At 45.4% G+C, this 19,905-nt stretch overlaps 1 protein-coding gene across 5 annotated transcripts in view; it reads left to right on the top strand.

Annotated features, from left to right (window-relative positions):
• The window catches only part of LOC117768925 (protocadherin-1-like), a 158,392-nt gene that overhangs the window by 118,646 nt on the left and 19,841 nt on the right, over positions 1-19,905 (top strand). Inside the window, exon 5 of one of the 5 annotated variants that reach the window (XM_034597419.1) lies at positions 2,612-3,544. The exons of the other annotated variants lie outside the window; for them this stretch is intronic. Within the exon in view, the coding sequence (XP_034453310.1) occupies positions 2,612-2,670 (59 nt within the window). The 3' untranslated portion in view covers positions 2,671-3,544. Of the gene's footprint in view, positions 1-2,611; positions 3,545-19,905 lie in introns of those variants that run through there. 5 annotated transcript variants of the gene reach the window in all.

Genomic DNA, 19,905 nt, shown 5'->3' on the forward strand with positions numbered 1-19,905 from the left:
TGATTCAGAGCAGTTCAACAGGAAGGCCGAGCGCCTCGACTTCACAGACCCGAGATCAGCTCGCTCTCTTGTTTTATGGAGAGTTTGAAGTCAAAATGTGAAAAACCAAAGACTTAAGTAACTGTTCTTCATTTGTAAAACAAATCCGGCGGCTGTCAGTCATCTGGATGTTTGGAAACATCAGATCACATGTTCATTTCTGTTCAGTTGAGCGTCTTCCAGTGTTTGAGACGTGATGAACATGACTGACATCTTCATCGTTCATCGTTCATCCAGGTTAAATCTGCAGTGGTTTCCCAGAGCTCAGTGATATTTAGATTTAATTAAGATGGACGACGTGGCAGCTAAAAGTGAAGCCAAATCATCTCCATCGCCCCCTGGTGGCTGGCTGCAGTACAGTTCATAAACCCTGCCTCCTCCATGTTAGCAGAAGGGACACGGACAAAACTAAAAAAACTACACTGAACAGGCTGGAAGTTTGCTGGTTTCAGGGCTTTGCTCAAGGGCACTTCGGTGGTGGTAATGAAGCAGCACAAGTGTTCGGTTCAATTCTCGTCACACTTTTCTTACAAGGCCTCTTCTTAAACCTTGTTTACAACACCGACTATAACCGATTTATTTATTTGAAATAGTTCAACAGAAACACATCCTGGCTACAGAATAAATAAAACAGGCTCAATGTTTCTGCTCTAGCGCCCGATGTCTCCAGACGAGGTGTTGGGGCCCAGATCTTCACCCTCCAAACCTCCTGCGTCTGTCAGGTCTGCGGTTTGAAGAGTCGATGATCAGAACCTGAAAACGCTCCGAACGTCAGCCGCCACATTCTTCCTTTCCCTCAACCTAAATGTGAACACATGCTATATTTACATACAGTATCTGCCTCAGAGCCGCGTGGAACCTGGCTTTGATTCAGCGCTGTTGTGACCCATTTCCCAGATCTATGACATCTGGAGGAGGAGGAGGAGGTGGCAGGATGGAGGGAGGATGGAGGGAGGGAGGGAAGGTCGCAGGGAGGAGCCGATGATGTCTAACAAACGCGCCTGGCGGGAGGTAACCTCTGGAGCAGGTAGCGTGGCGCAGGCTCTAAACGAGGCCGACGTCCAACTGTGTGTTTCATTATGAGCAGATGCTGCCGCGATGGGAGGGAGGAGGGAGGGCTGAGGAGCGTGGAGGAGTGAGAGGGAAGGAGAGAGAGAAGGAGGAGAGGAGGAGGAGGAGGAGGAGGAGGAGGAGTGTAAACAAAAGAAGACAATGAGGAAGGAAAGAATGAAGAGGAATAAATGAGATGAGGAGAAGAAGCAAGGGAAGGAGATGACAGGAGGAGAAAGGAAGGAGGGATTAAAGGAAAGAAAAGGAGGTAAAGAAAGAGATGGAACAAGGAAGGAAGGAAAGAGAGAAAGTGAGGAAGGGATTAGATGAGGACTGTAATCCCTAAAAACTGCAGCAGCACCTCTGACCGTGTGTGTGTGTGTGTGTGTGTGTGTGTGTGTGTGTGTGTGAGGTTGCATTTTAACTCTGGGGAAAGTGGAACACAAGCACAGACACACACACACACACACACACACACACACATGAGCTATGCAAGGTCACAACATGCTGCAGCCAACCAGCTGACAACTAAAGCTACTACTGTACTACTGTGTGTGTGTGTGTGTGTGTGTGTGTGTGTGTGTGTGTGTGTGTGTGTGTGTGTGTGTGGGGGGGGGGGGGGGGGGGGGGGGGGTGTTAGTGTGTGTGTGTGTGTGTGTGTGTGGGGGGGGGGGGGGTGATTAATGCCTTGTAAATCTCTCTCTCACACATTAACACTCGTTCTCACAGGATTTTATATTAAACCAAAGTCTTTAGCACACAAAGTATTATTCCTTTTAAATAGTTGCATGTTATGAATATGACCTCACGTTGCCTCTGACACGTTTACACGACGACTCCGGAACTTTCAAAGGTTAAAAACCGGAATTTAAGAATTTGACGCGACAAATCTGAAATCTGTCACAAAAACAGAATTTGACTCAATAATCTTAGATATAAATGTTACACAAATATTATAATTTCATAATGAAATGATCTTTGGGTTAATTTTAGATTAAGAATCCAACAGAAAAGACTTTAATGATTTTTCCCTTGAGCTCCACACGTTGTTATTCCTACAATACGAGTTAGAACAGAAATTTACATTTTTATTTGACGAAAATGTAGATTTTCTTCTCATTCCATGAATTTATCTGATCGTGTCACTTTCAGTTCATCTTTTACTTGAGGCAGAAAACTTACCAGAGATGTGTTTTTATCAGATTTATTTTTTAATTAAAAAGTCAAATACAATTAATATTCAAAATGATGCATTTGACTGTGCACAGCTCAGTTTTTTCTTTTTTTAAGAATTATTTTTTTTTGCATTTCTGTGGCTCTGCAAACTGCTCCTACATTTTTTTAATTGCCTCCTTTTTTAAAAACATTATTTTTTCTTCAGCCAGTTTTCAATTAATCCTCCTTTTTTCTTTTTCTTATATTTTTTTGCTTTTTTTCTCATTGATGGGACATTTTGCATGGAATGTGTTTTTCTGCGCTGCGTTACCTGAGGTGTAAGACGTCCGTATCTATCCTCTTGTAGGTGGAGCGTCGTCGAGCAGCGCGCTGGAGAGGGGGGCCGGACTAAAAAGACTGCCTTAAAACTAAAGACACAAAGAGCATCTAAAGCTTTTTCCTCCTTTTTCTCCTCCTTCAATTTACAAAAAGAAAAGTGATGAAGTCCTCAAGCTGTTTTTTTGTTTTTTTTTCCTCTCTGCTTCAGTTCTGGGGATTTTTTTTGCTCCTCCCTTCGTCACGAGCGGCTTCTTTTTGCTTCGTGTTTCACTTTCACGGTGAAAGTTTTTTTTTGGTCGAGAAGAATCGAATCAGAAAAATCAAACGAAAGAAAAATACTTTTTGAGGAGATGTTCAGAATAATGAATTTCCGCCTCTTCTCCGTGTGGACGTTTCCGACGTGGACTCGATCGCAGTGGATTATCAGCTCTGCGCCTTCTAATGGGTTTTTGCTCTTGTTGCTCTTTTTTCCTGCTGTTTTTTTGCAGCTTGGTTTTTTCCGCGTGAGAAACTGTCGCTCCACGCTGTTTCCCCAGGGTCGCGTTCTATCGGCAGATCGATCCTCTTTTCAGACATCTTCCTGCTTTTTGGTTTTGATTTTTTTTTCCGTAGCCCTGGTGCCTGTAGTTGATGATTGACAGTCAGGGTTCGGAGGACAGGGTGACGGCAGATAATCAGCCGGCCCACCTCCTCCTCTCAACGGCCAATAGAAACTCTGGTATGAACTGACAGGAGCTGCTGTGGACACCTCCACTTGATTGGGACGTTTGAATACTGTTAAAGGAGCAGGCCGACTTTTTTATAATAAATCCTCTCGCTTGCCTTGAGAGCCACAGTCAGATGAGTGTGATTGTCTGGAATAGGAAGTGACGCAGTAACCTGATTAGCCTAGCTTAGCACAAAGACTGGAAGCAAGGGGAAACTGCTAGCCTAGCAGAGACTTTGTGGGCCCCACCCCCCACCCCCCAAAAAACACATAATACCAAATACCAAATCTTACAATTGTCAAATAAAAAATGTATATAATATGTTTACACTATCTTACAAGATTTTCCAAACTTTAGAATATCAATATTTTAGTCTTTGTCAGGCAGAACAAAAAAAAAAACACATTTTCCAATAAGTTTATTCACGTGAATGTCGTCCTTTCAAATATTGTTCCCATCCTATTTTTGCACTATTGTATAATTATTGCAGGATTCCAACATCTGGCCTTTTAACAAACCGGTGCATTTACATTAGTATGAATGTCGATTCATGTACATTGTCCCTTTTCAAATGAAAGAATAAACGAAATGAAACTGACGCCAGCTCCTGCTGCTTGTGAGCTTAGCGAGAGTAACTTCATAAACTAAAGAAAGATCTAAATGTGTTTGAGCTGAGTTAGTTTCCCCTGCTTCTGCTCTTTAAGCTAAATGCGTCCTGATCATGTCACGATACCTTCACAGCATTAATTTAACGATAACTATAAGAAATTGTTAAATGATTCATAGATTTAATGATATAATTTCCACAGAATATCTCTGTCTCTCTCTATTTATCTATTCATCTATCTTCCTCTTCCTCCTCCTCAGTGAAGGTTTCAGCTAAATCAGGTTTAGTTCTTAAGGGGTTAATCTCCCATCGAATCCACTCATCGCAGCAGTCGACCTGTCAATCAAATCTCTAACGACTGTGACACTCAGCGACCTGTCCGTCACGTCCCTCCCTCCTCGTATCTTTCAGTAAATAAACCTGTGTAGGACTCAGCCGGTTGGTTAGGAACAGACGAGTAGCCGCTGATTCACAGCCTGGACGTTTTGTATGTAAGTGCAGCAGTGTGTTTGTTCTGAACTATAACAGTATGTTTACGGGATATAAAGTTGTAAACTGGTGTATGAGTCTGAATATTTGTAGTCATCGGTGGTTTGCTGTAGGAATCGAACAGAGCAGCTGAGTGACCCGCTGCCGTACCTGTGAATGTACTTTGTATTCAGAAGTTTTTATTACAATAAACAAGTGCTGAAATTAGACACGTCACTCGTCGCTGTTTATATTTATATTTTATATAGGTTTATTTTTATAGGGAAATACAGAGCAGAGCTTATTTAAATGCACTTTCCCCAGACGGACCTTTACATGAACAATAAACACCACATAAAGATGGAGTAGTAAAGCCAAAGTGTCTCAATCGCCCCCTGGTGGCTGGTTTTGTTTTAATTCGTTTTCCGATGATATGAAAACAGGCTGAGACGTCATGATTGACAGCTGAGACTGACTCACGATTGGTCGAGAGTTTGTATCCAGGATATTTTGGCTTCATGTCTGGATAGTAGATGAAGGGGAGACGTGTCGTCCATCTTTATTTATGATCTGTTTCTATGATATAAACACACACAACAATACAAAAATCAATGTCACAAGGAAGTTATCCTTGTTATTATTATTATAATATAAAGCAGTCAAACAAAACAAACAATTTCCCCTCTCAGTCTATATTTAGACCCTTGTTCAGTCCTGTTTTTCTGATCCTTCCCCTTTACATCCCGAACACATTCAGTTTTCTGAGAACATCTCTGCTGCTTCCCATCCAAAAGTTTTAATTGCATCGATTGATTGCACATCATCTTAAGCAGCTCGGTTATTGATCGTGGAAAATGTTTGCAGAGCTGAGGAATAAACAGCCTCTGATGAGGTTAAATTCAGTGAGAGATCAGTGTTTATGTTTCTCAAAGTTTAAATGTGAACCTGAAAGATTAAGACTGAAGTAAATCCTTCAGAGACCAGTTCAGAACGCGAACATTAACATTTAATTCATGGACTTCTGAGCCCGGTGCGCAGAGCGAGGTTCATGCAGCAATTTTCCAAACCCGACTGAGACAGAAACTAACCGACCCTGACGTGAACCCGACCCGAGCCTGATGCACTGAATATAAGTATATGAGTTATGTTTGCCCTGATTACAGACGTGTGCAGAGATGTGTATATATATATATATATATATATATACAAAGCTAACTTAACATCCAGGTAGTAACAACATTTATTCTAATGTAATCTACAATATCTGGCCCGACCGGACTCTAACGTGGACACCGTGTGATTGACAGCTAGAACCGTCCAATGGGTGCAGTGTCCTCGAGCTCTTAGTCAGGCTCCACCCCCCCCCCCACTCATCCAAATATGGTTACTTCTGGTTTTAAAAAAACCAAGTCAACACTGCAGCTCACAAACCAACAGGTGGCGACGGTGGGTTGTTTATCCCAGTTACTGCTCCACTGACCCTTTAACTTCTCTCACTCAGACATTTACAGACAAAGACCTGATTAATCATCAAATGAGGATCTGGTGCATTTCTCTGTTTGTATCATTAACATTTTAATATTTTGGGGGTTTCGAGTGTCGTCTGTTCAGAATAAGACATTTTAGAGATTGACAGTTTCACCTCCAGCTTTAAATATAAACTGAAAACCTCCCAAAACTTTAGGTGTCAGCAAAAAAAGTATCATGAATACTTGATAGTTGTGTTCTGTGACATAATGTCCAGGAGGCAGCTCTGCTCTGGTTTCATTACAGGCGTCCTCGGCACATTGCTGCCGCAGACAAACATTCATCATCTCACTGATCACAGAGAAAACACAAAACCCCGGTGCAGTAATGAAACAGTGAAGTGGACAATGAGAGGTTGGAAAAGACGAGTGAAAGGTCAGTCAACAGAAACCACATCGATTTCGGATTTGTGTTCGTCTTCCTTGGAACGTGGAGCAAATAGTCTGTATCGCTAACAGAGCCGTGTGTGTGTGTGTGTGTGTGTGTGTGTGTGTGTGTGTGTGTGTGTGTGTGTGTGTGTGTGTGTGTGTGTGTGTGTGTGTGTGTGTGTGTGTGTGTGTGTGTGTGTGGTCGTCCTCAAAGAGTTTCAGATTTTTTTTACCTTATCTTTTGTGGTAAATAGAGAGTGTGTTTTTCACTGTGTCTGAGAACCAGTCCATACTTAGTGCTGCTGTTATATTTTAATTAAAGCCGAACGGCGGCCTTAATTACCGCCATGATAAACAACACCTCTCTCTCTCTCTCCCTCTCTCTCTCTTTCTCTCTCTCTGTCTTGTCATCAAAGCTTGCCCAGATGTAGACACACACACACGCACACACACACACACACACACACATGCACACACACTCTGAGCCTGCGGTCGGTCTCAGTGGTGCAGCAGAACTGTGTTTATGGCTGTTAATGAAAACTGAGGCCGGAGTCCCCGAATCCCAACGCTAATCACCATCCAAGTCTCTGGACAGGAGAAAGAGAGGGAGGGAGGGAGGGAGGGAGGGGGGGAGAGAGAGAGAGAGAGAGAGAGAGAGAGAGAGAGAGATGAAGAGCTTTCAGAGACGACAACATCTGATCACAATTTGTGTCAATTCAAGTCTGAACAAGCAGAATAACATAAAAAATGAAATGAATATGTGGAGAATAGTCGTCCGTCTTCCTGTGTGTGTGTGTGTGTGTGTGTGTGTGTGTGTCTGTCTGTGTGTGTGTGGCGCGTTGAAGGTCCAGTGTGTATCATCAGAAATGTAATATAATCCTCATCAGTGTATAATCACCTGAGAAATCTAGGAATCATCTGTTCCCGTTGCCTGAGAGTGATTCTCTCGGGCGGCTCCTCGTCCACGGACTCTACAGAAGCTCTGAAGGGACAAACACAGGCACCGAAGACGTGCGTCCACATTCTCACATCACACGAAGGCCGACGTACTTTCTCCTACTCCCTTGCAAACGGAGGAGTGAGATAAGGAGTATTTAATTAGTTAGTCACGACTGTTCATGTGCAGAGTTACTTTCGGAGGATGTGCACCAAAAAGATTCAGAACGCAGGAGGCAGCAATGATGCAAGAATATCCTGTCAGAGTTAGAGCTAAAAATACAAGTTCAGGGTGTCATTAAAAACCAGAAGGGTCTTTGTCCCCGTGGAGCAGGAGGACGATGATTCCATTTTGTTTTAATTCCTTGTGATGTTATTTTGACGATCGTGTGTGATTATGTAGATACAACTATTTTAATGATTTACCTGTTTCACATACAAACAAATGAAAACATCAAACTGAGTTTCCTGTGAGAACGTGCAGCTCCACTGCTGTTTTCACACTGCGAGTCTGAAAATAACCCGAACAGAGGGTTTATTAAGCACACGCAGCCACACTGAGCTCAAACCGGCTGTAGAGAATGGGCCGTGCGAGGAGACATGGCCGCCCAGAGTGCAGTGTGCGAGGAGAGAGGAGACACGGGAGCGAGCCTCCTCCTCCGCTGAGACAAATTCTCCTCCTGGCTGGAAGTACTTTCTTCTCGCATTTGCACATTTTCAGTGATGAAGAAATTCATCGTCCAAAACTAAACTGCAGATTTGATTTTCATTTAGCTCAATATCTGAGAGGCTGTGTGACCCACAGCTATAAACTGAGCCACTAATTTCTATTGGCTCAACTAAAAAAACAACGGCACATTATTGATTTCTTAATTTAGCACAGAAATCATTTCTAAAAGCCGCCTGTGGGTGGCGCTGGTGGTTCTGCAGCTCGGCTTCGTCTCTGGTTCCTCGGTGACCCTGTGTGTCCTGGTTAATTGTGTTACGATAATAAATCATGTCCTCTTGGCCGTTACGCTGCTGCTCACAACAGAGTCAAGGGAACTGATTTAAATTGAAATAACAAGATGAGATCAGATCATTTTATTTTCTGAAAACAAGAGAAAAAAAATCCCAAAAGATTATTTTTTGGATCAACGGCCATTTGGACCGTGAAGTGTCCTCTGCCGCCCTCGACCACAACTCCACCAGACTGCTACTGTTAGCACGGAGCCAGCACACACACACACACACACACACACACACACACACACACACACACACACTCACACACACACACACAAACATTCATGTACTCACACACTAAACAAACACACAAGGATACAGAGCCTCCAAATAATTAGTGATCCCAGAAGTCTGCAGCAGCATAGTGCCAGCAGTGTGTGTTTGTGTGTGTGTGTGTGTGTGTGTGTGAGTACATGAAGGTTTGTGTGTGTGTGTGTGTGTGTGTGTGTGTGTGTGTGTGTTCAGGTTTGGACAGTCCCCTTAATGAGGAGACAGAGGACAGACTGGTTTATAGAGAAAACCTTCCAAATCCCATTACTGCTCTGGTTAGTGTGTGTATGTAGGGGTGTGTGTGGGTGGTTTTATGAGTAGGAGCGTGTATCATTGTGTGTGTGTGTGTGTTTTTGTCTCTGTGAGTCTATATAAGTCTCTAAGTTGTGTGTCTGTGTGTGTGTGTCCCACTCTGTCCTCAGTAAACAGCGACTTCTCATTAAAGCTTTCCGCTTGGCTGCCAGCGAGCAGCGAGTCCTGGAACCTGGATAATCCACTCCCCTACACACACACACACACAGACACACACACACACGAACACACACACACACACACACACACACACACACACACACACACACACACACACACACACACACACACACACCAAAGCTCTTGCCAGCCTGACTTGCAGCTCTTATATCAACTCAACAGTCACCTGGAGAGAAAATAATATGGAGAAAGAAGAATGTGAGGAAGAGATAAGAACAGAAAGTGATGGAGAAAGGAGGAAGAAGAGGAGCAAGAGGAGGAGGGAGGTCTGGAGAAACATGGGAAAGGAGGTGTAAACAGAGGATTTGCAGTGTAGGAGGAAGAGGTGGAGAGGGACAGAGGAGAAGAGGATGATGGAGGAAAATATTGAGCAAATGAGGAGATCCTTAGGAAGGACGAAGAGAGGAGGAGGACAGAGCAGCTGAGAAAAGGAGATAGAGGAAAAATGAAGGATTTAGGAGAAGAGAAGGAGAAGATGATGAGGAACAGCAGTGGAAGATGGTGGAAACTGGAGGAATGGTGGGATTAAAAAAGGAGTTAAAAGTGGAGGACAAGAATGGAAAGAGAGAGTGGAAGATGGAGATGGATGCAGAAGCTGAGGATGAAGACGAGCGGTGAGGGAAGCGGTTCTCCTCCCCCGTGGTTAGCTCCTTTACTCCTCCTTTACAACGTCCTCTCCATCTTCCTTTGTAAGGAACAAGGAGGGATTGTGAGGAAAGAGTTGAGGAAGGAGAAGGACAATTGTAAAACAGAAGAGAAAGAAGAGGAGTAGCAAAGGAGAAGAAGAGGAAATGGAGGAACTAAGCGAAGCAGAGATAGAAGCAGAATGAAGGAGGAGAAGGAGAAGAAAAGGAGGATTAAAACGGAAAGAGATAGCGAAGGAGGAAGAGGAGGAGCAGATGAAAAGAGAAGGAGAAGAAAAGGAGGATTAAAACGGAGTGAGATAAAGAAGTAGCAGAGAAGGAGAAGGACTGAGGAGGAAGAGGAGGAGCAGCAGAGGGAGTGGGTGTATTTGCAGGTTAATCCTCTCCCATTAGCGGCTCCTCTGTGTGCTGTAAGGATTAGCCTGTTGTCTGAGCTCCCGTAGGCCGGGGAGCGGGGGGGGGGGGGGGGGGCGCCCGCCCCGGTGGCCCAGCCGGGAGCCTCCGACTCCGGGCACGGCCGCCCGCCGCCGTCCCTCCTCCTCCTCCTCCTCCTCCTCCTCCTCCCTGCCTCGGCCGCAGAGCTCAGCGAGGACTCGGCGTTCGTTAGTTTGTTTGTTCTGCGCGTGGTGCTGCATAGCCAATGACCGTGATGGATGGGAGAGCGTTTCCCTGGGCAACGGTTTAGAGGCCCTCCCCTCAATTAACCTCTTGGCATGGCTCTATCAAACACACACACACACACACACACACACACACACACACACACACACGCACACAAAGACAGACACACACGTATTCTAGATATAACTCACACATTGATATGCAAGATACAAAGTCATACAGCCCATGCACAGATTAGGTCAAGTTGAGGCTGCTGCTCATAATTCATCGCACAGGCCAAGACACACAAACACACACACACACACACACACACACACACACACACACACACACACACACACACACACACACACACACAGTAAAACACACAGCTTAGCAGAGGATGCTGTATTTACAATTCGGGTCACACAGGCAGAGATAAAAACACACCGAGGCGAACACGGGTCAGCGGTGCTTCTAATGCAGAGCACACACACACACACACACACATGCAAGTACACACTCTCATATATACACACACTCTTGTGCACACACATGCACGTAGTTTGAGGGCAAAGCATCACTTATGTTGTTTGTAATGCCAAACACAGGCTTGGTTTAACACACACACACACATTTTACACAGTTGCACACACACACTCCCTCACACTCTACACTTCCAGCCAGCTGTCGATAACACACAGATAACGACGGCAGCAAACACAAAAAAAGAGAGAAGAAGAAGAAGAAGTGCGAGCGAACTTCCTGTCCCAGCAGACGAATCAGATCCTCCGACACCTTCTCGTTTTCCTGCCAGTTTGTTGTTCACATCTGTCGCCGGCTTGTGTGTAGCTTCTGGTGCGAATCTGGGCCAACGCTAACTTTCTGTAACCGGGAGCGTTTCATGGGTGGAGTCGTTGAGGGGGGGGACGGAGGGGGGTTGAGCCTGGGAGGCAAAACTGAGGGAGAGAAAGTCTGACTGCAAACGGCACGCAGACAGGACGGCCTTCACATCACATCACGTCAGTGTGTGTGTGTGTGTGTGTGTGTGTGTGTGTGTGTGTGTGTGTGTGTGTGTGTGTGTGTGTAGCAATGATTACATGTGAATTTAAATGTGTGTTTGTGTTTCCGTGTTGTGTGTGTGTCTGAGAGTGGAGATGGTTTGGGGACATGACTGTGATGACTGTCTCTCAGTGTGTGTGTGTGTGTGTGTGTGTGTGTGTGTGTGTGTGTGTGTGTGTGTGTGTGTGTGTGTGTGTGTGTGTGTGTGTGTGTGTGTGTGTGTTACATGGAGGGAAGTGCTGTCCAGGGGGGAGATCTTCTTCTGCTCCAGTTATATCGGTCAGACACCAGCACAGTCCTCCACGGTCCACTTCCTGTCCATTTCCTGTTGGCCTTTGACCCTGGCGACTGAGTTGAGGTCCTGAGGGTTCGGAGTGTGTGTGTGTGTGTGTGTGTGTATGTGTGTGTGTGTGTCTGTGTGTGTGTGTGTGTGCGTGTTGGGGTGGTATTCCCCTTCTGGAGCTTGGAGGCAGAAAACAAAAATAAGTGAAGCGAAAAGAGTTATTTTCTTCCTCTACTCACGTCAACTTACAGAAAATAAAGATAATATTAAAATGATAAATAAAACCTGATGTGATTACAACATATTTGACAAAAAAAGTATATAAATACAAACAGTGAGTGAATTATTTAATCCGCCGGTTTTCTCCAGTTTGATAAAAGCGATATTGTGGACGAACGTATTTTATCTCATGGTTTTTTTTAGAACTATAAAGAAAACAGAGGAAGGAGGAGGTGAACTGATCTGAGGCAGAGACGTCAAGCTGAGTTCCTTCACTTCAAAAGTCCAGACAAGAAGAACGTGTCAGGAGAGTGAGAATCAGCACCAGAACCTTCTCTGTAGAATCCTGCAGCTTCACCAGTTTCTGTAGTTTCTCGTATTAAAAGAAATGGTCCGATGCCAGTTTGAGGTCAGAGCTGCAGCTGAAGTTCACCTCTGACTCACTCGGCTCTTTACTCACATCACACGTCCTGTTTCTGCTTTGATATGGAAACACGTGTTTGTGTGTTTGTTGGATTTTGGGGGTTGTGACGATTCACTCGTCTGTCGTCCGGTCTCTGTTTTGATTGTTGAGGTTAAATTTTTGCTTTTATTAACCAACTAGTCCAGTGACAGAGAAGCTGCAGGTTTTATCCTTTGATTCAATCAAATTTCAAGCAATTTAATGTGACGATTTGCTGCTTTCAACAGTTTAATGTCATTTTGAAGTGAAAGGTTTTAGACTGTGAGTCTGAGATAATGTCTCTCTCAGCTCATTCCTTCGCCAGGACCCTGATATTCTGCACCAAATCCTGTCATGTTCTTTGGACCCACTTCTAAAACTATGTAAGTTTGGTGTAAAAGGTTTATTTCCTCAGAATCTCCACCTGGTCGGGTTTACGCAGGTTCTCAGTGGCTGAGCTGCTTGTAAAAACTGCCAAACAGTATTTACACTGACAGCTGCAGAAGCGCAGGTGTACGACAATCCACATTTTCACTTCACTCATGTTTAATCATTGATGACGAGTTGGGTCGCAGCTCATATAGAAACAGCTGCAGGCAGGTCCAGATCTAACTTGGACAGATCTGGACCCAGTGGGAAACGGGTCGGGTCCACTACGTTCTGCAGGTTTGTGTTTGCACATATCTTTGATTTGTTTCACCGAGATTTACAAAGTATTCTTTGGGAAAATAGTTAAAATGTCGCAATGCTACAGAAAGTGAAAATTCCTGGATCTGCTCATTTGTCTGGATCGAACCAAACTTCTTTCACAAAGTTCTGGGAGATCTTTTTGTGCGTAATCCTGTTGAAAGAAGTCAGAGAAACAGGGATGAAACCATAGCCTCCGTGGTGGAGTAATAACCGGCAGGTGAATCAATAATAGAAATAATTCTGCCGACTCAGACTTTATACTTCTGGAGCTGAAACAAAAGAACCAGCTGCTGCTTGAGGTTAGTTTTTTCTCACAGATCCAGTTCTCAGTTTGCAGAGTTGAGTATCGCAGCAGAGCGTGAATATTCCAAGGTGCTCTGTTCTTAATTTCCGTCGGTGTATCCTCTCCCTCTCTGCCGCTGTGACCTCCCTAATTCCCCCGCAGGGATCACAAAGTTTCATCTTCTCTTATTAAACTTAATTTCCACCGTGCGTGTGTGTTTTCTCCGTCTGCTCAATGACAAGGGGATGCAGCCGAGCGGTAAATTGTCCTTGTCATCTGCGTGTCACCAGCAGAGTCGGTAACCTTAACGAGGACTGCGTGTCCGCCCGCTCCCTCCAGCGCTCGGTGCCGGGGTCTCCGAGGGCCCGCTGTGTGGCGTCCTCATCTTGTAGTGTGTGACGCCGGCGATGCGCTGGGACGCTTCCCTCGGCGCGGCAGGGAGGACGCCGCTGACGCCCCTGTCCTGCGTCGCTGCTAATTAGGGAAGCAGCATCGACCTGTTGGCTACCTGTGGGGGGGCGGTCCTTCTGCCGCACAGCGCCCGCTCTGTGCCGGACTTCAACCGTGTGAGGAGGAAGATAAGCTGCTCTGCTGGTCACTGAGCGTCACTGGGACAGATTAGGGTTCAGCGCATTGCTCAAGGGTACATCGGTTATGAGTGAAAGGTAAGAGGAAGTGCTCGTCTGCAGCTTGACAGGAAGAGGCGGGGCTTTTCTACCACAGAGAACGATTTAATACAAACAGCATCAAACCTCGAACGAACAAACTATTTGATATTTACGACTTTCTAAGCATTTCTACCCCCTGCTGTGATTCCCGTGGAAGTCTCAGTCGCTGCTGATGGACAAACTAAATTCACCTTTAGGTCAAATTCACTGATTTTACTCCAGATGAAGAACATGTGGAATAAAAATATAAAGTCTGGTTCCCTCTCGTTCTGCTGCATCGATTTTCATCCTTATTTTAAACATCGTTATCGGAGCGAAACACTAAATCTGTGACCTGCTCTCTAAACGCAGCGGCCATGTCGATGCCATTTCTACACGGCTGACGTTTGTCGTCTGGTCGAGTCGATTGCAGCGTCGCTGTGAGCGTTTCCTCCTCCAGATAAGATGCACATACAGATTGTGTGTCGATACGAGGATGAAATGGGGTCAGTGTGTTCTGCATGTGCACTTACTGTACATGTACATGTGTGTGTGTTCGCTGACGCTCTCTCTCTCGCTCTCTTCTGTCACTCATCAGATTCACACTCGTCTTTCAGAGCTTCCCACACACAAACACACACATATCGCTTTTCACACTGATTTGATTCTGATTTCTTTCTTTCAATCACTTTCTTGGATTCTCTCTCTCTCTCTCTCTCTCTCTCTCTCTCTCTCTCTCTCTCTCTCTCCCTCTCTCTCTCTCTGCCTCCATCCTGGCCTTATCTCTCTCTCTCTCTCTCATAGTATCTCCTTTGTGAACGGATCCTCAGCCCTGGCCTGCATTTGCATGGGCGGGAGCCAATAAGGCGTTTGGCTTCGGGGGGGGGTGGCGGGCGGCTGAGCGAGAGGAGAAGAATCTCATTTCCATATATAACGAGGTCTTTTCTGCCGGCAGCCGGGGAAACAGAAAACACGGGAGAATGGATTTATTTATGTATGGTTTTGTCAGAGATTTCCCCCAGTGGTTGAAGTCAATCCAGGAAGCCAATTATGCGTCGGATCGCAAGCGTGAGAGAGATTTCTTTTAATTTTACTTTGTCTCTGTTCAGCTCTCTCTGCCTCTGCATCCCCCAGTAAAGAGACGGAGGAAAGAAAGAGCAGCTGAAGAGTCGTCAAACCAAACTGAGGACGATGACAGGGGGGTTAGGGCGATTCCAGCTTCATCACCTCCTCCTCATCTTTTCTTTCCGCAGCTATCAAAGCGGCTGCCTCTGCGCTTCCTTCCTCCTCCTTTTCTTTACGCTCTCTGCTCGGGGCCTGCTTTTCTCTGAGAGGAGCTCCGGGGTGAAAACTAACAATCTTCCTCGCTTTCACTGTAAATGTCGAGAAAATTTGAAAATGAAAGAAGAGAAGAACTTGCAGCGAATCAGAGAGAGAGAGAGAGAGAGAGCAGAGTGATTTCACATCAGGACGAGCGAGACGTGCAAGACGCCGACACGCTCGACGTCTCCAAGAGTCGTTTTAAAAAAAACATCTTTATTTTCCTCTTTATCAAACAGGACTAAGAAGCGAAAGAGGAGAGCGAGAGAATAAGAAATTAAGGCATCTTATATTCTCCAGGATTGTTTTTTTTTTTGCCTTTTTCTAATCTGCGATGCAAAAGAATTAAAGCGTGGAGCCGAGCTGTTATCTCTTGCACGCAGCATGAGGAAGAGAGTGAGAGAGAGAGAATAGGCCAGAGCTGAATAATGAATCAAACACACTCCAAAGCCTTTTACATTTCCTATACTTCACCTTAAATATTGAGAGGCCTACTTCTCAGCCCACTGCTGTTTTCCGGCAAACAGAAAAATTGAAACTTCGGTGAATCGGGGGCATGAGGGACGGAGGATTCCTCCCATCCTCCGCTTTGTTTCCTTTTCCTGGGACACTGACTGATGTTGTTTTGCAGTTTTTGTACCCGGCTCGCCCGCTGACATTTTGCATAATGCCGTACGAGCGACTGATCTGAGCAGCTGGACGGCCGGTGATGAATGCCGGGAAGTGGCGGCGTGGGGAGAGAGCCGGGCTGACAGAGCGGCGGGGAGAGCTGCTCCAGCTCAGGCTGCGGAGATGAAGCTAATCATGTTAATCAAGTTTCCTGTGTTTAGATCAGTGGCTCACAACAGGAAGCACACGAGCCGAGGTGCGATGCGTACTCCAGAACCACCCCCCCCCCACACACCAGAAACCTTTGACCAGAAAAACTCACAAACGTGTAATCTGGCTCGAAATTCACCCGCTGCACCAGTAAGATGTAAAATACCATGTGAGCAGGTGGAGCTCAGGCCCGTAGGCTGTGAGCTCGGTTAGATAAAATAACATTAAGACGATTTCCCAGAGAGAAGTTGGGCTTATTTAGGAAACTAATATTTTGTATGAAAAATATGTGTGAACCTAAAAGCCTCGTGGACACAGATGTGTGTTTGCAGCTCTCTCAGTTCAGCTGAAACGCTGTGAACGTAGTGGCGCTGCCTGGCTGATGGTGGATGACGGTGCAAGGGGGGAGGAGCTGCTGCAGCTTCTGCTGTTTGACATATGGAAAGGTGCTAATGGAGCCCTCCAGTCGCTCCTGTCTGCATTGTTCAGCGCCAGCGGTGAACTTCCAGCCACGTCGGCTGTGGCGGCGGCAGCGGCGTGAGACTTCACAGCTTCCTGGAGAAGATAATCTGATGTTAATTACCATGGGGTGCCAATAAATCACTCACAATCATGTCAAAAACACGAAGGGGCCCTTCATGCATCATTATGGCTTCGCCGAGATGAGCGAGCGCAAGTCTTTCGCCATGACACCCGCCGCTTTGCATAAAAGTCCCTTCATTATCCCGCCCACATCATTTCACTGGCATGACAGCGAGAGTTTTTCCTTCAACTGCCTCCATCATTTCTTTCTTCACATTTACTCACGTCATCAAAGTCAAATGAAAACGTGTCGCTGCTCCGCTGCTGATGTTCAGGAGGACGAGGGCCGCAGGTGATTACGGACTTTACAGCTCCGCTCTATAATCGATCACTTAATCTATGCATTTAGAATCATTTGATAAAGTGATTAATTCAATTAGCATTTAAATGATCCATCCATCCACTGTTTATGTCTTTGTGCCGTTCAGGGTCACAGGATGGGGCCTATCCCAGCATGCACTGGGTGAGAGGCTGTCAGACACCTCTGGCTGCAGGGATGGTTATTAAACATGGAAATGATTGGCCTGACCTCTGAAGGTCAAAGATGCACTGGAGGTTGAAGCATTTGATTTATTTTTGGGAGTAAAACGAATCTGTAGACTACACCGTCTTGGGGCGAGAGAGCAGAGCGACGTGTCCTCTCTCTCTCTTCAGAACTAAATGACTCCTGAACTTGGACTCTGACCTCTGACCTCTCGTCTCACAGGTCCTCAGCTCTCTGGATGACAGAGGAGGGATTTCCTTCTTTTTCAGTTATAAAACTAAACCGTTGGACTCAATCGGCTTTTAAAGGTTAAACTCAGTGTGGAGCCGCAGCTCTGAAAGCACAACGGACTCTACTGCAAACTCATGATGTGATGATAACAGAATTTATAATATAATCATATTGTAGATTGATTTAAAAATATAAATCACTTCAGCAAATATCAACCTTTAAAAATAGCATAATACAGTTGATTTACCTTATTGTTATAAATAAATCTTATTTGTTTTAAGAATGAATCTAAGGTGCATATATACACACTGGTTAATGGGCTTTAAAAAACACGAGAGTTTATTGAAATTATTACATCATTGCTTTTCATTACAGACGGTAAATTGATATAAATTCATCAGAAATAACGTTGAGTGTTTTGTAGAAAAATCGAACTGAACTCAGAAACTAAACATTCGGCTCCTCAAAGAACAGAACAAAACTTCAGAGGTAAAATGAGCAGGAGTTGTTTTAACAACCAGCGTATTTAATATTTAATATCTTCCTGGTTTTTCTTTTGGTGAGTTGTTCACTTTTTCTTTAATCATGTTCGTGGTCAGAATTCTCTCCAGACGGATTTAAACCTCATGAGACCATCCTGGAAACATTAAGGTCAAATAAAACGATGCAAATAGATAAAATACGCCCCCCCCCCCCGCTCCCCTCCTGTAAATCTCCATATCTAACGAGCGTGGAGGTGACTCTGACGACCTGGCTCCGGTCAGCGCCAGCCGATTAGAGCGTCGGAGGAAGACGAGCGCGCTCTGTGTCCTAACAGCAGCATCTGAGGCTCACGCTGTTCCCTCCGTCTGAACATCTGGCTTCAATCTGTGTCTGCCGGTTGTAATGTTGACCGTGCTGACGGCTCTATTAGAGCCAGTGTGCGTCCGTGTCCAAGCTGCTACAGGAAATGACACGGCAGCAGCAGGTACAAGGTGCTCCCAGCGCGCCCGTCCAAACCCATCAAACGGCGCCTGAACTAACCGTGAGCGCCGGCAGATTTCCTGTTCGGCACCTCGATCGGCTGCTGCTGAGCCGCTGACTTCCAACATGGCTGCCAGAGGGCAGAGAGGGAAAGCTGTGCAGAGTCTACGATACATGAACTCTACTTTATCCGTTCAGTCCTTTTGTGTTTTAACTCTTTTTAAGCCAGTTTGACTGAATTTGAACGAATGTTTCTGTTTCAGTGAAGTTGTCACGTGACCAGGACGTGTTTCCTGGCTTCAGTTTCACTGTCGGTCCTTCGTACTGAGGTTAGAACTCGTTCAGGCGATGACTTTAGGTAAGAACTGGTTTATTAACATGTCTTTGCTCCCGGGCTGGAGTGGTGTCGCCTCACAGGAAGAAGGTTCATGGTTTGACTTCTGTTTCGTGCAGGATCTCTTGTGTGGAGGTGGAATCTTCTCTCCATGTTTGCGTGGGTTTCCTCAGACTTTGTCCCTCAGTCCAAACACAGCCTGAGTGACCTGCAGCCTCCGGACCGACTGTGGGTGTGAATGTGAGCCTGGATGTTTGTGTTGGGCCTGTGATCAGCTGCTGATCGGTCCAGGCTGAACCTCACATTGATTCACTCCGTTTACTGAGTCCCTGAAGCTGCAGCCGTGTTTGACTGAGTCATCTCAGCCCGGGTGGTTTTCAGTTTGTGATTTGAGGTTTAAGACAAAGTGAAATTAAGTATAAAATTAAACAGATATTTTTTTAAATATATATAAAAAAAGAAAGTTTAAACTTATTTTACATTGTGTGAATTTGCTTTGCAAGTTTCTTTTTATTCCTCATGAGTGTAATGACAGCGTCAGTCTGTGAGACACTTTGGTCCAGATACAGCCTTTAGCTGGAGGCTAACACAACATGCTAACATCCTTCCACTGCAGCCTGGGTCAGCACCATTACTTCGGCATGCTAACATGCTAACCAGTGATAAATAACAATAGACATTTCAGCCTCACAATGAGTTTTGACTTTTCTTTGAGTATCGTAGTCACAGCTTTTTGACAGTTTAGTGTTTTGGCGTCGAAGGACGTTCGCAGCCTCTCGTGTCGACACTAACGAAGCTGAAACCTTCAGTCAGTCATTAAAGGTCACGCCGTGCGTCAGCCGGGGCGTCGGGTGGAGCATCGAGAAGGTCAGAGCGCTGCTGGTGGTTTCATTTCTCTTCTTTAGTCGTGTGAGGAGAATCAGGCTCGTGGGTGATGGAGCTCAGGTTGATGGGATCTTATCGCAGCACATTCAGGTTGATTTTTGATGTTTACGATTTGATTCATTCCTGAAAATTCTGAATCTTCGACAGAATTTGCTCTAAAACAGCTGAAATGAGGCCGTCGCCGTGTCGACAGGGCATCGCTGTGAGTAACTGTTCACACACACACACACACACACACACACACACACACATACACACACGGACACACACGGACACACACACACTGACGCACAATAGAAATCACAATGTTAGAATGAATCACACCATCCCTCACCTTCTCTGTTGGTCCAAACTTTCTGCTTCATTTGAGCCCAGACTGTGTCGTATCTCGTCCGCCAAAGAAATCATCTGCCACATTGCATTCTGGGTGTAATGTGCCCCGGAGCAGTATTAG

Source organism: Hippoglossus hippoglossus, chromosome 10 (genome assembly GCF_009819705.1).
Source record: "Hippoglossus hippoglossus isolate fHipHip1 chromosome 10, fHipHip1.pri, whole genome shotgun sequence".
Taxonomy (NCBI): Eukaryota; Metazoa; Chordata; class Actinopteri; order Pleuronectiformes; family Pleuronectidae; genus Hippoglossus; species Hippoglossus hippoglossus.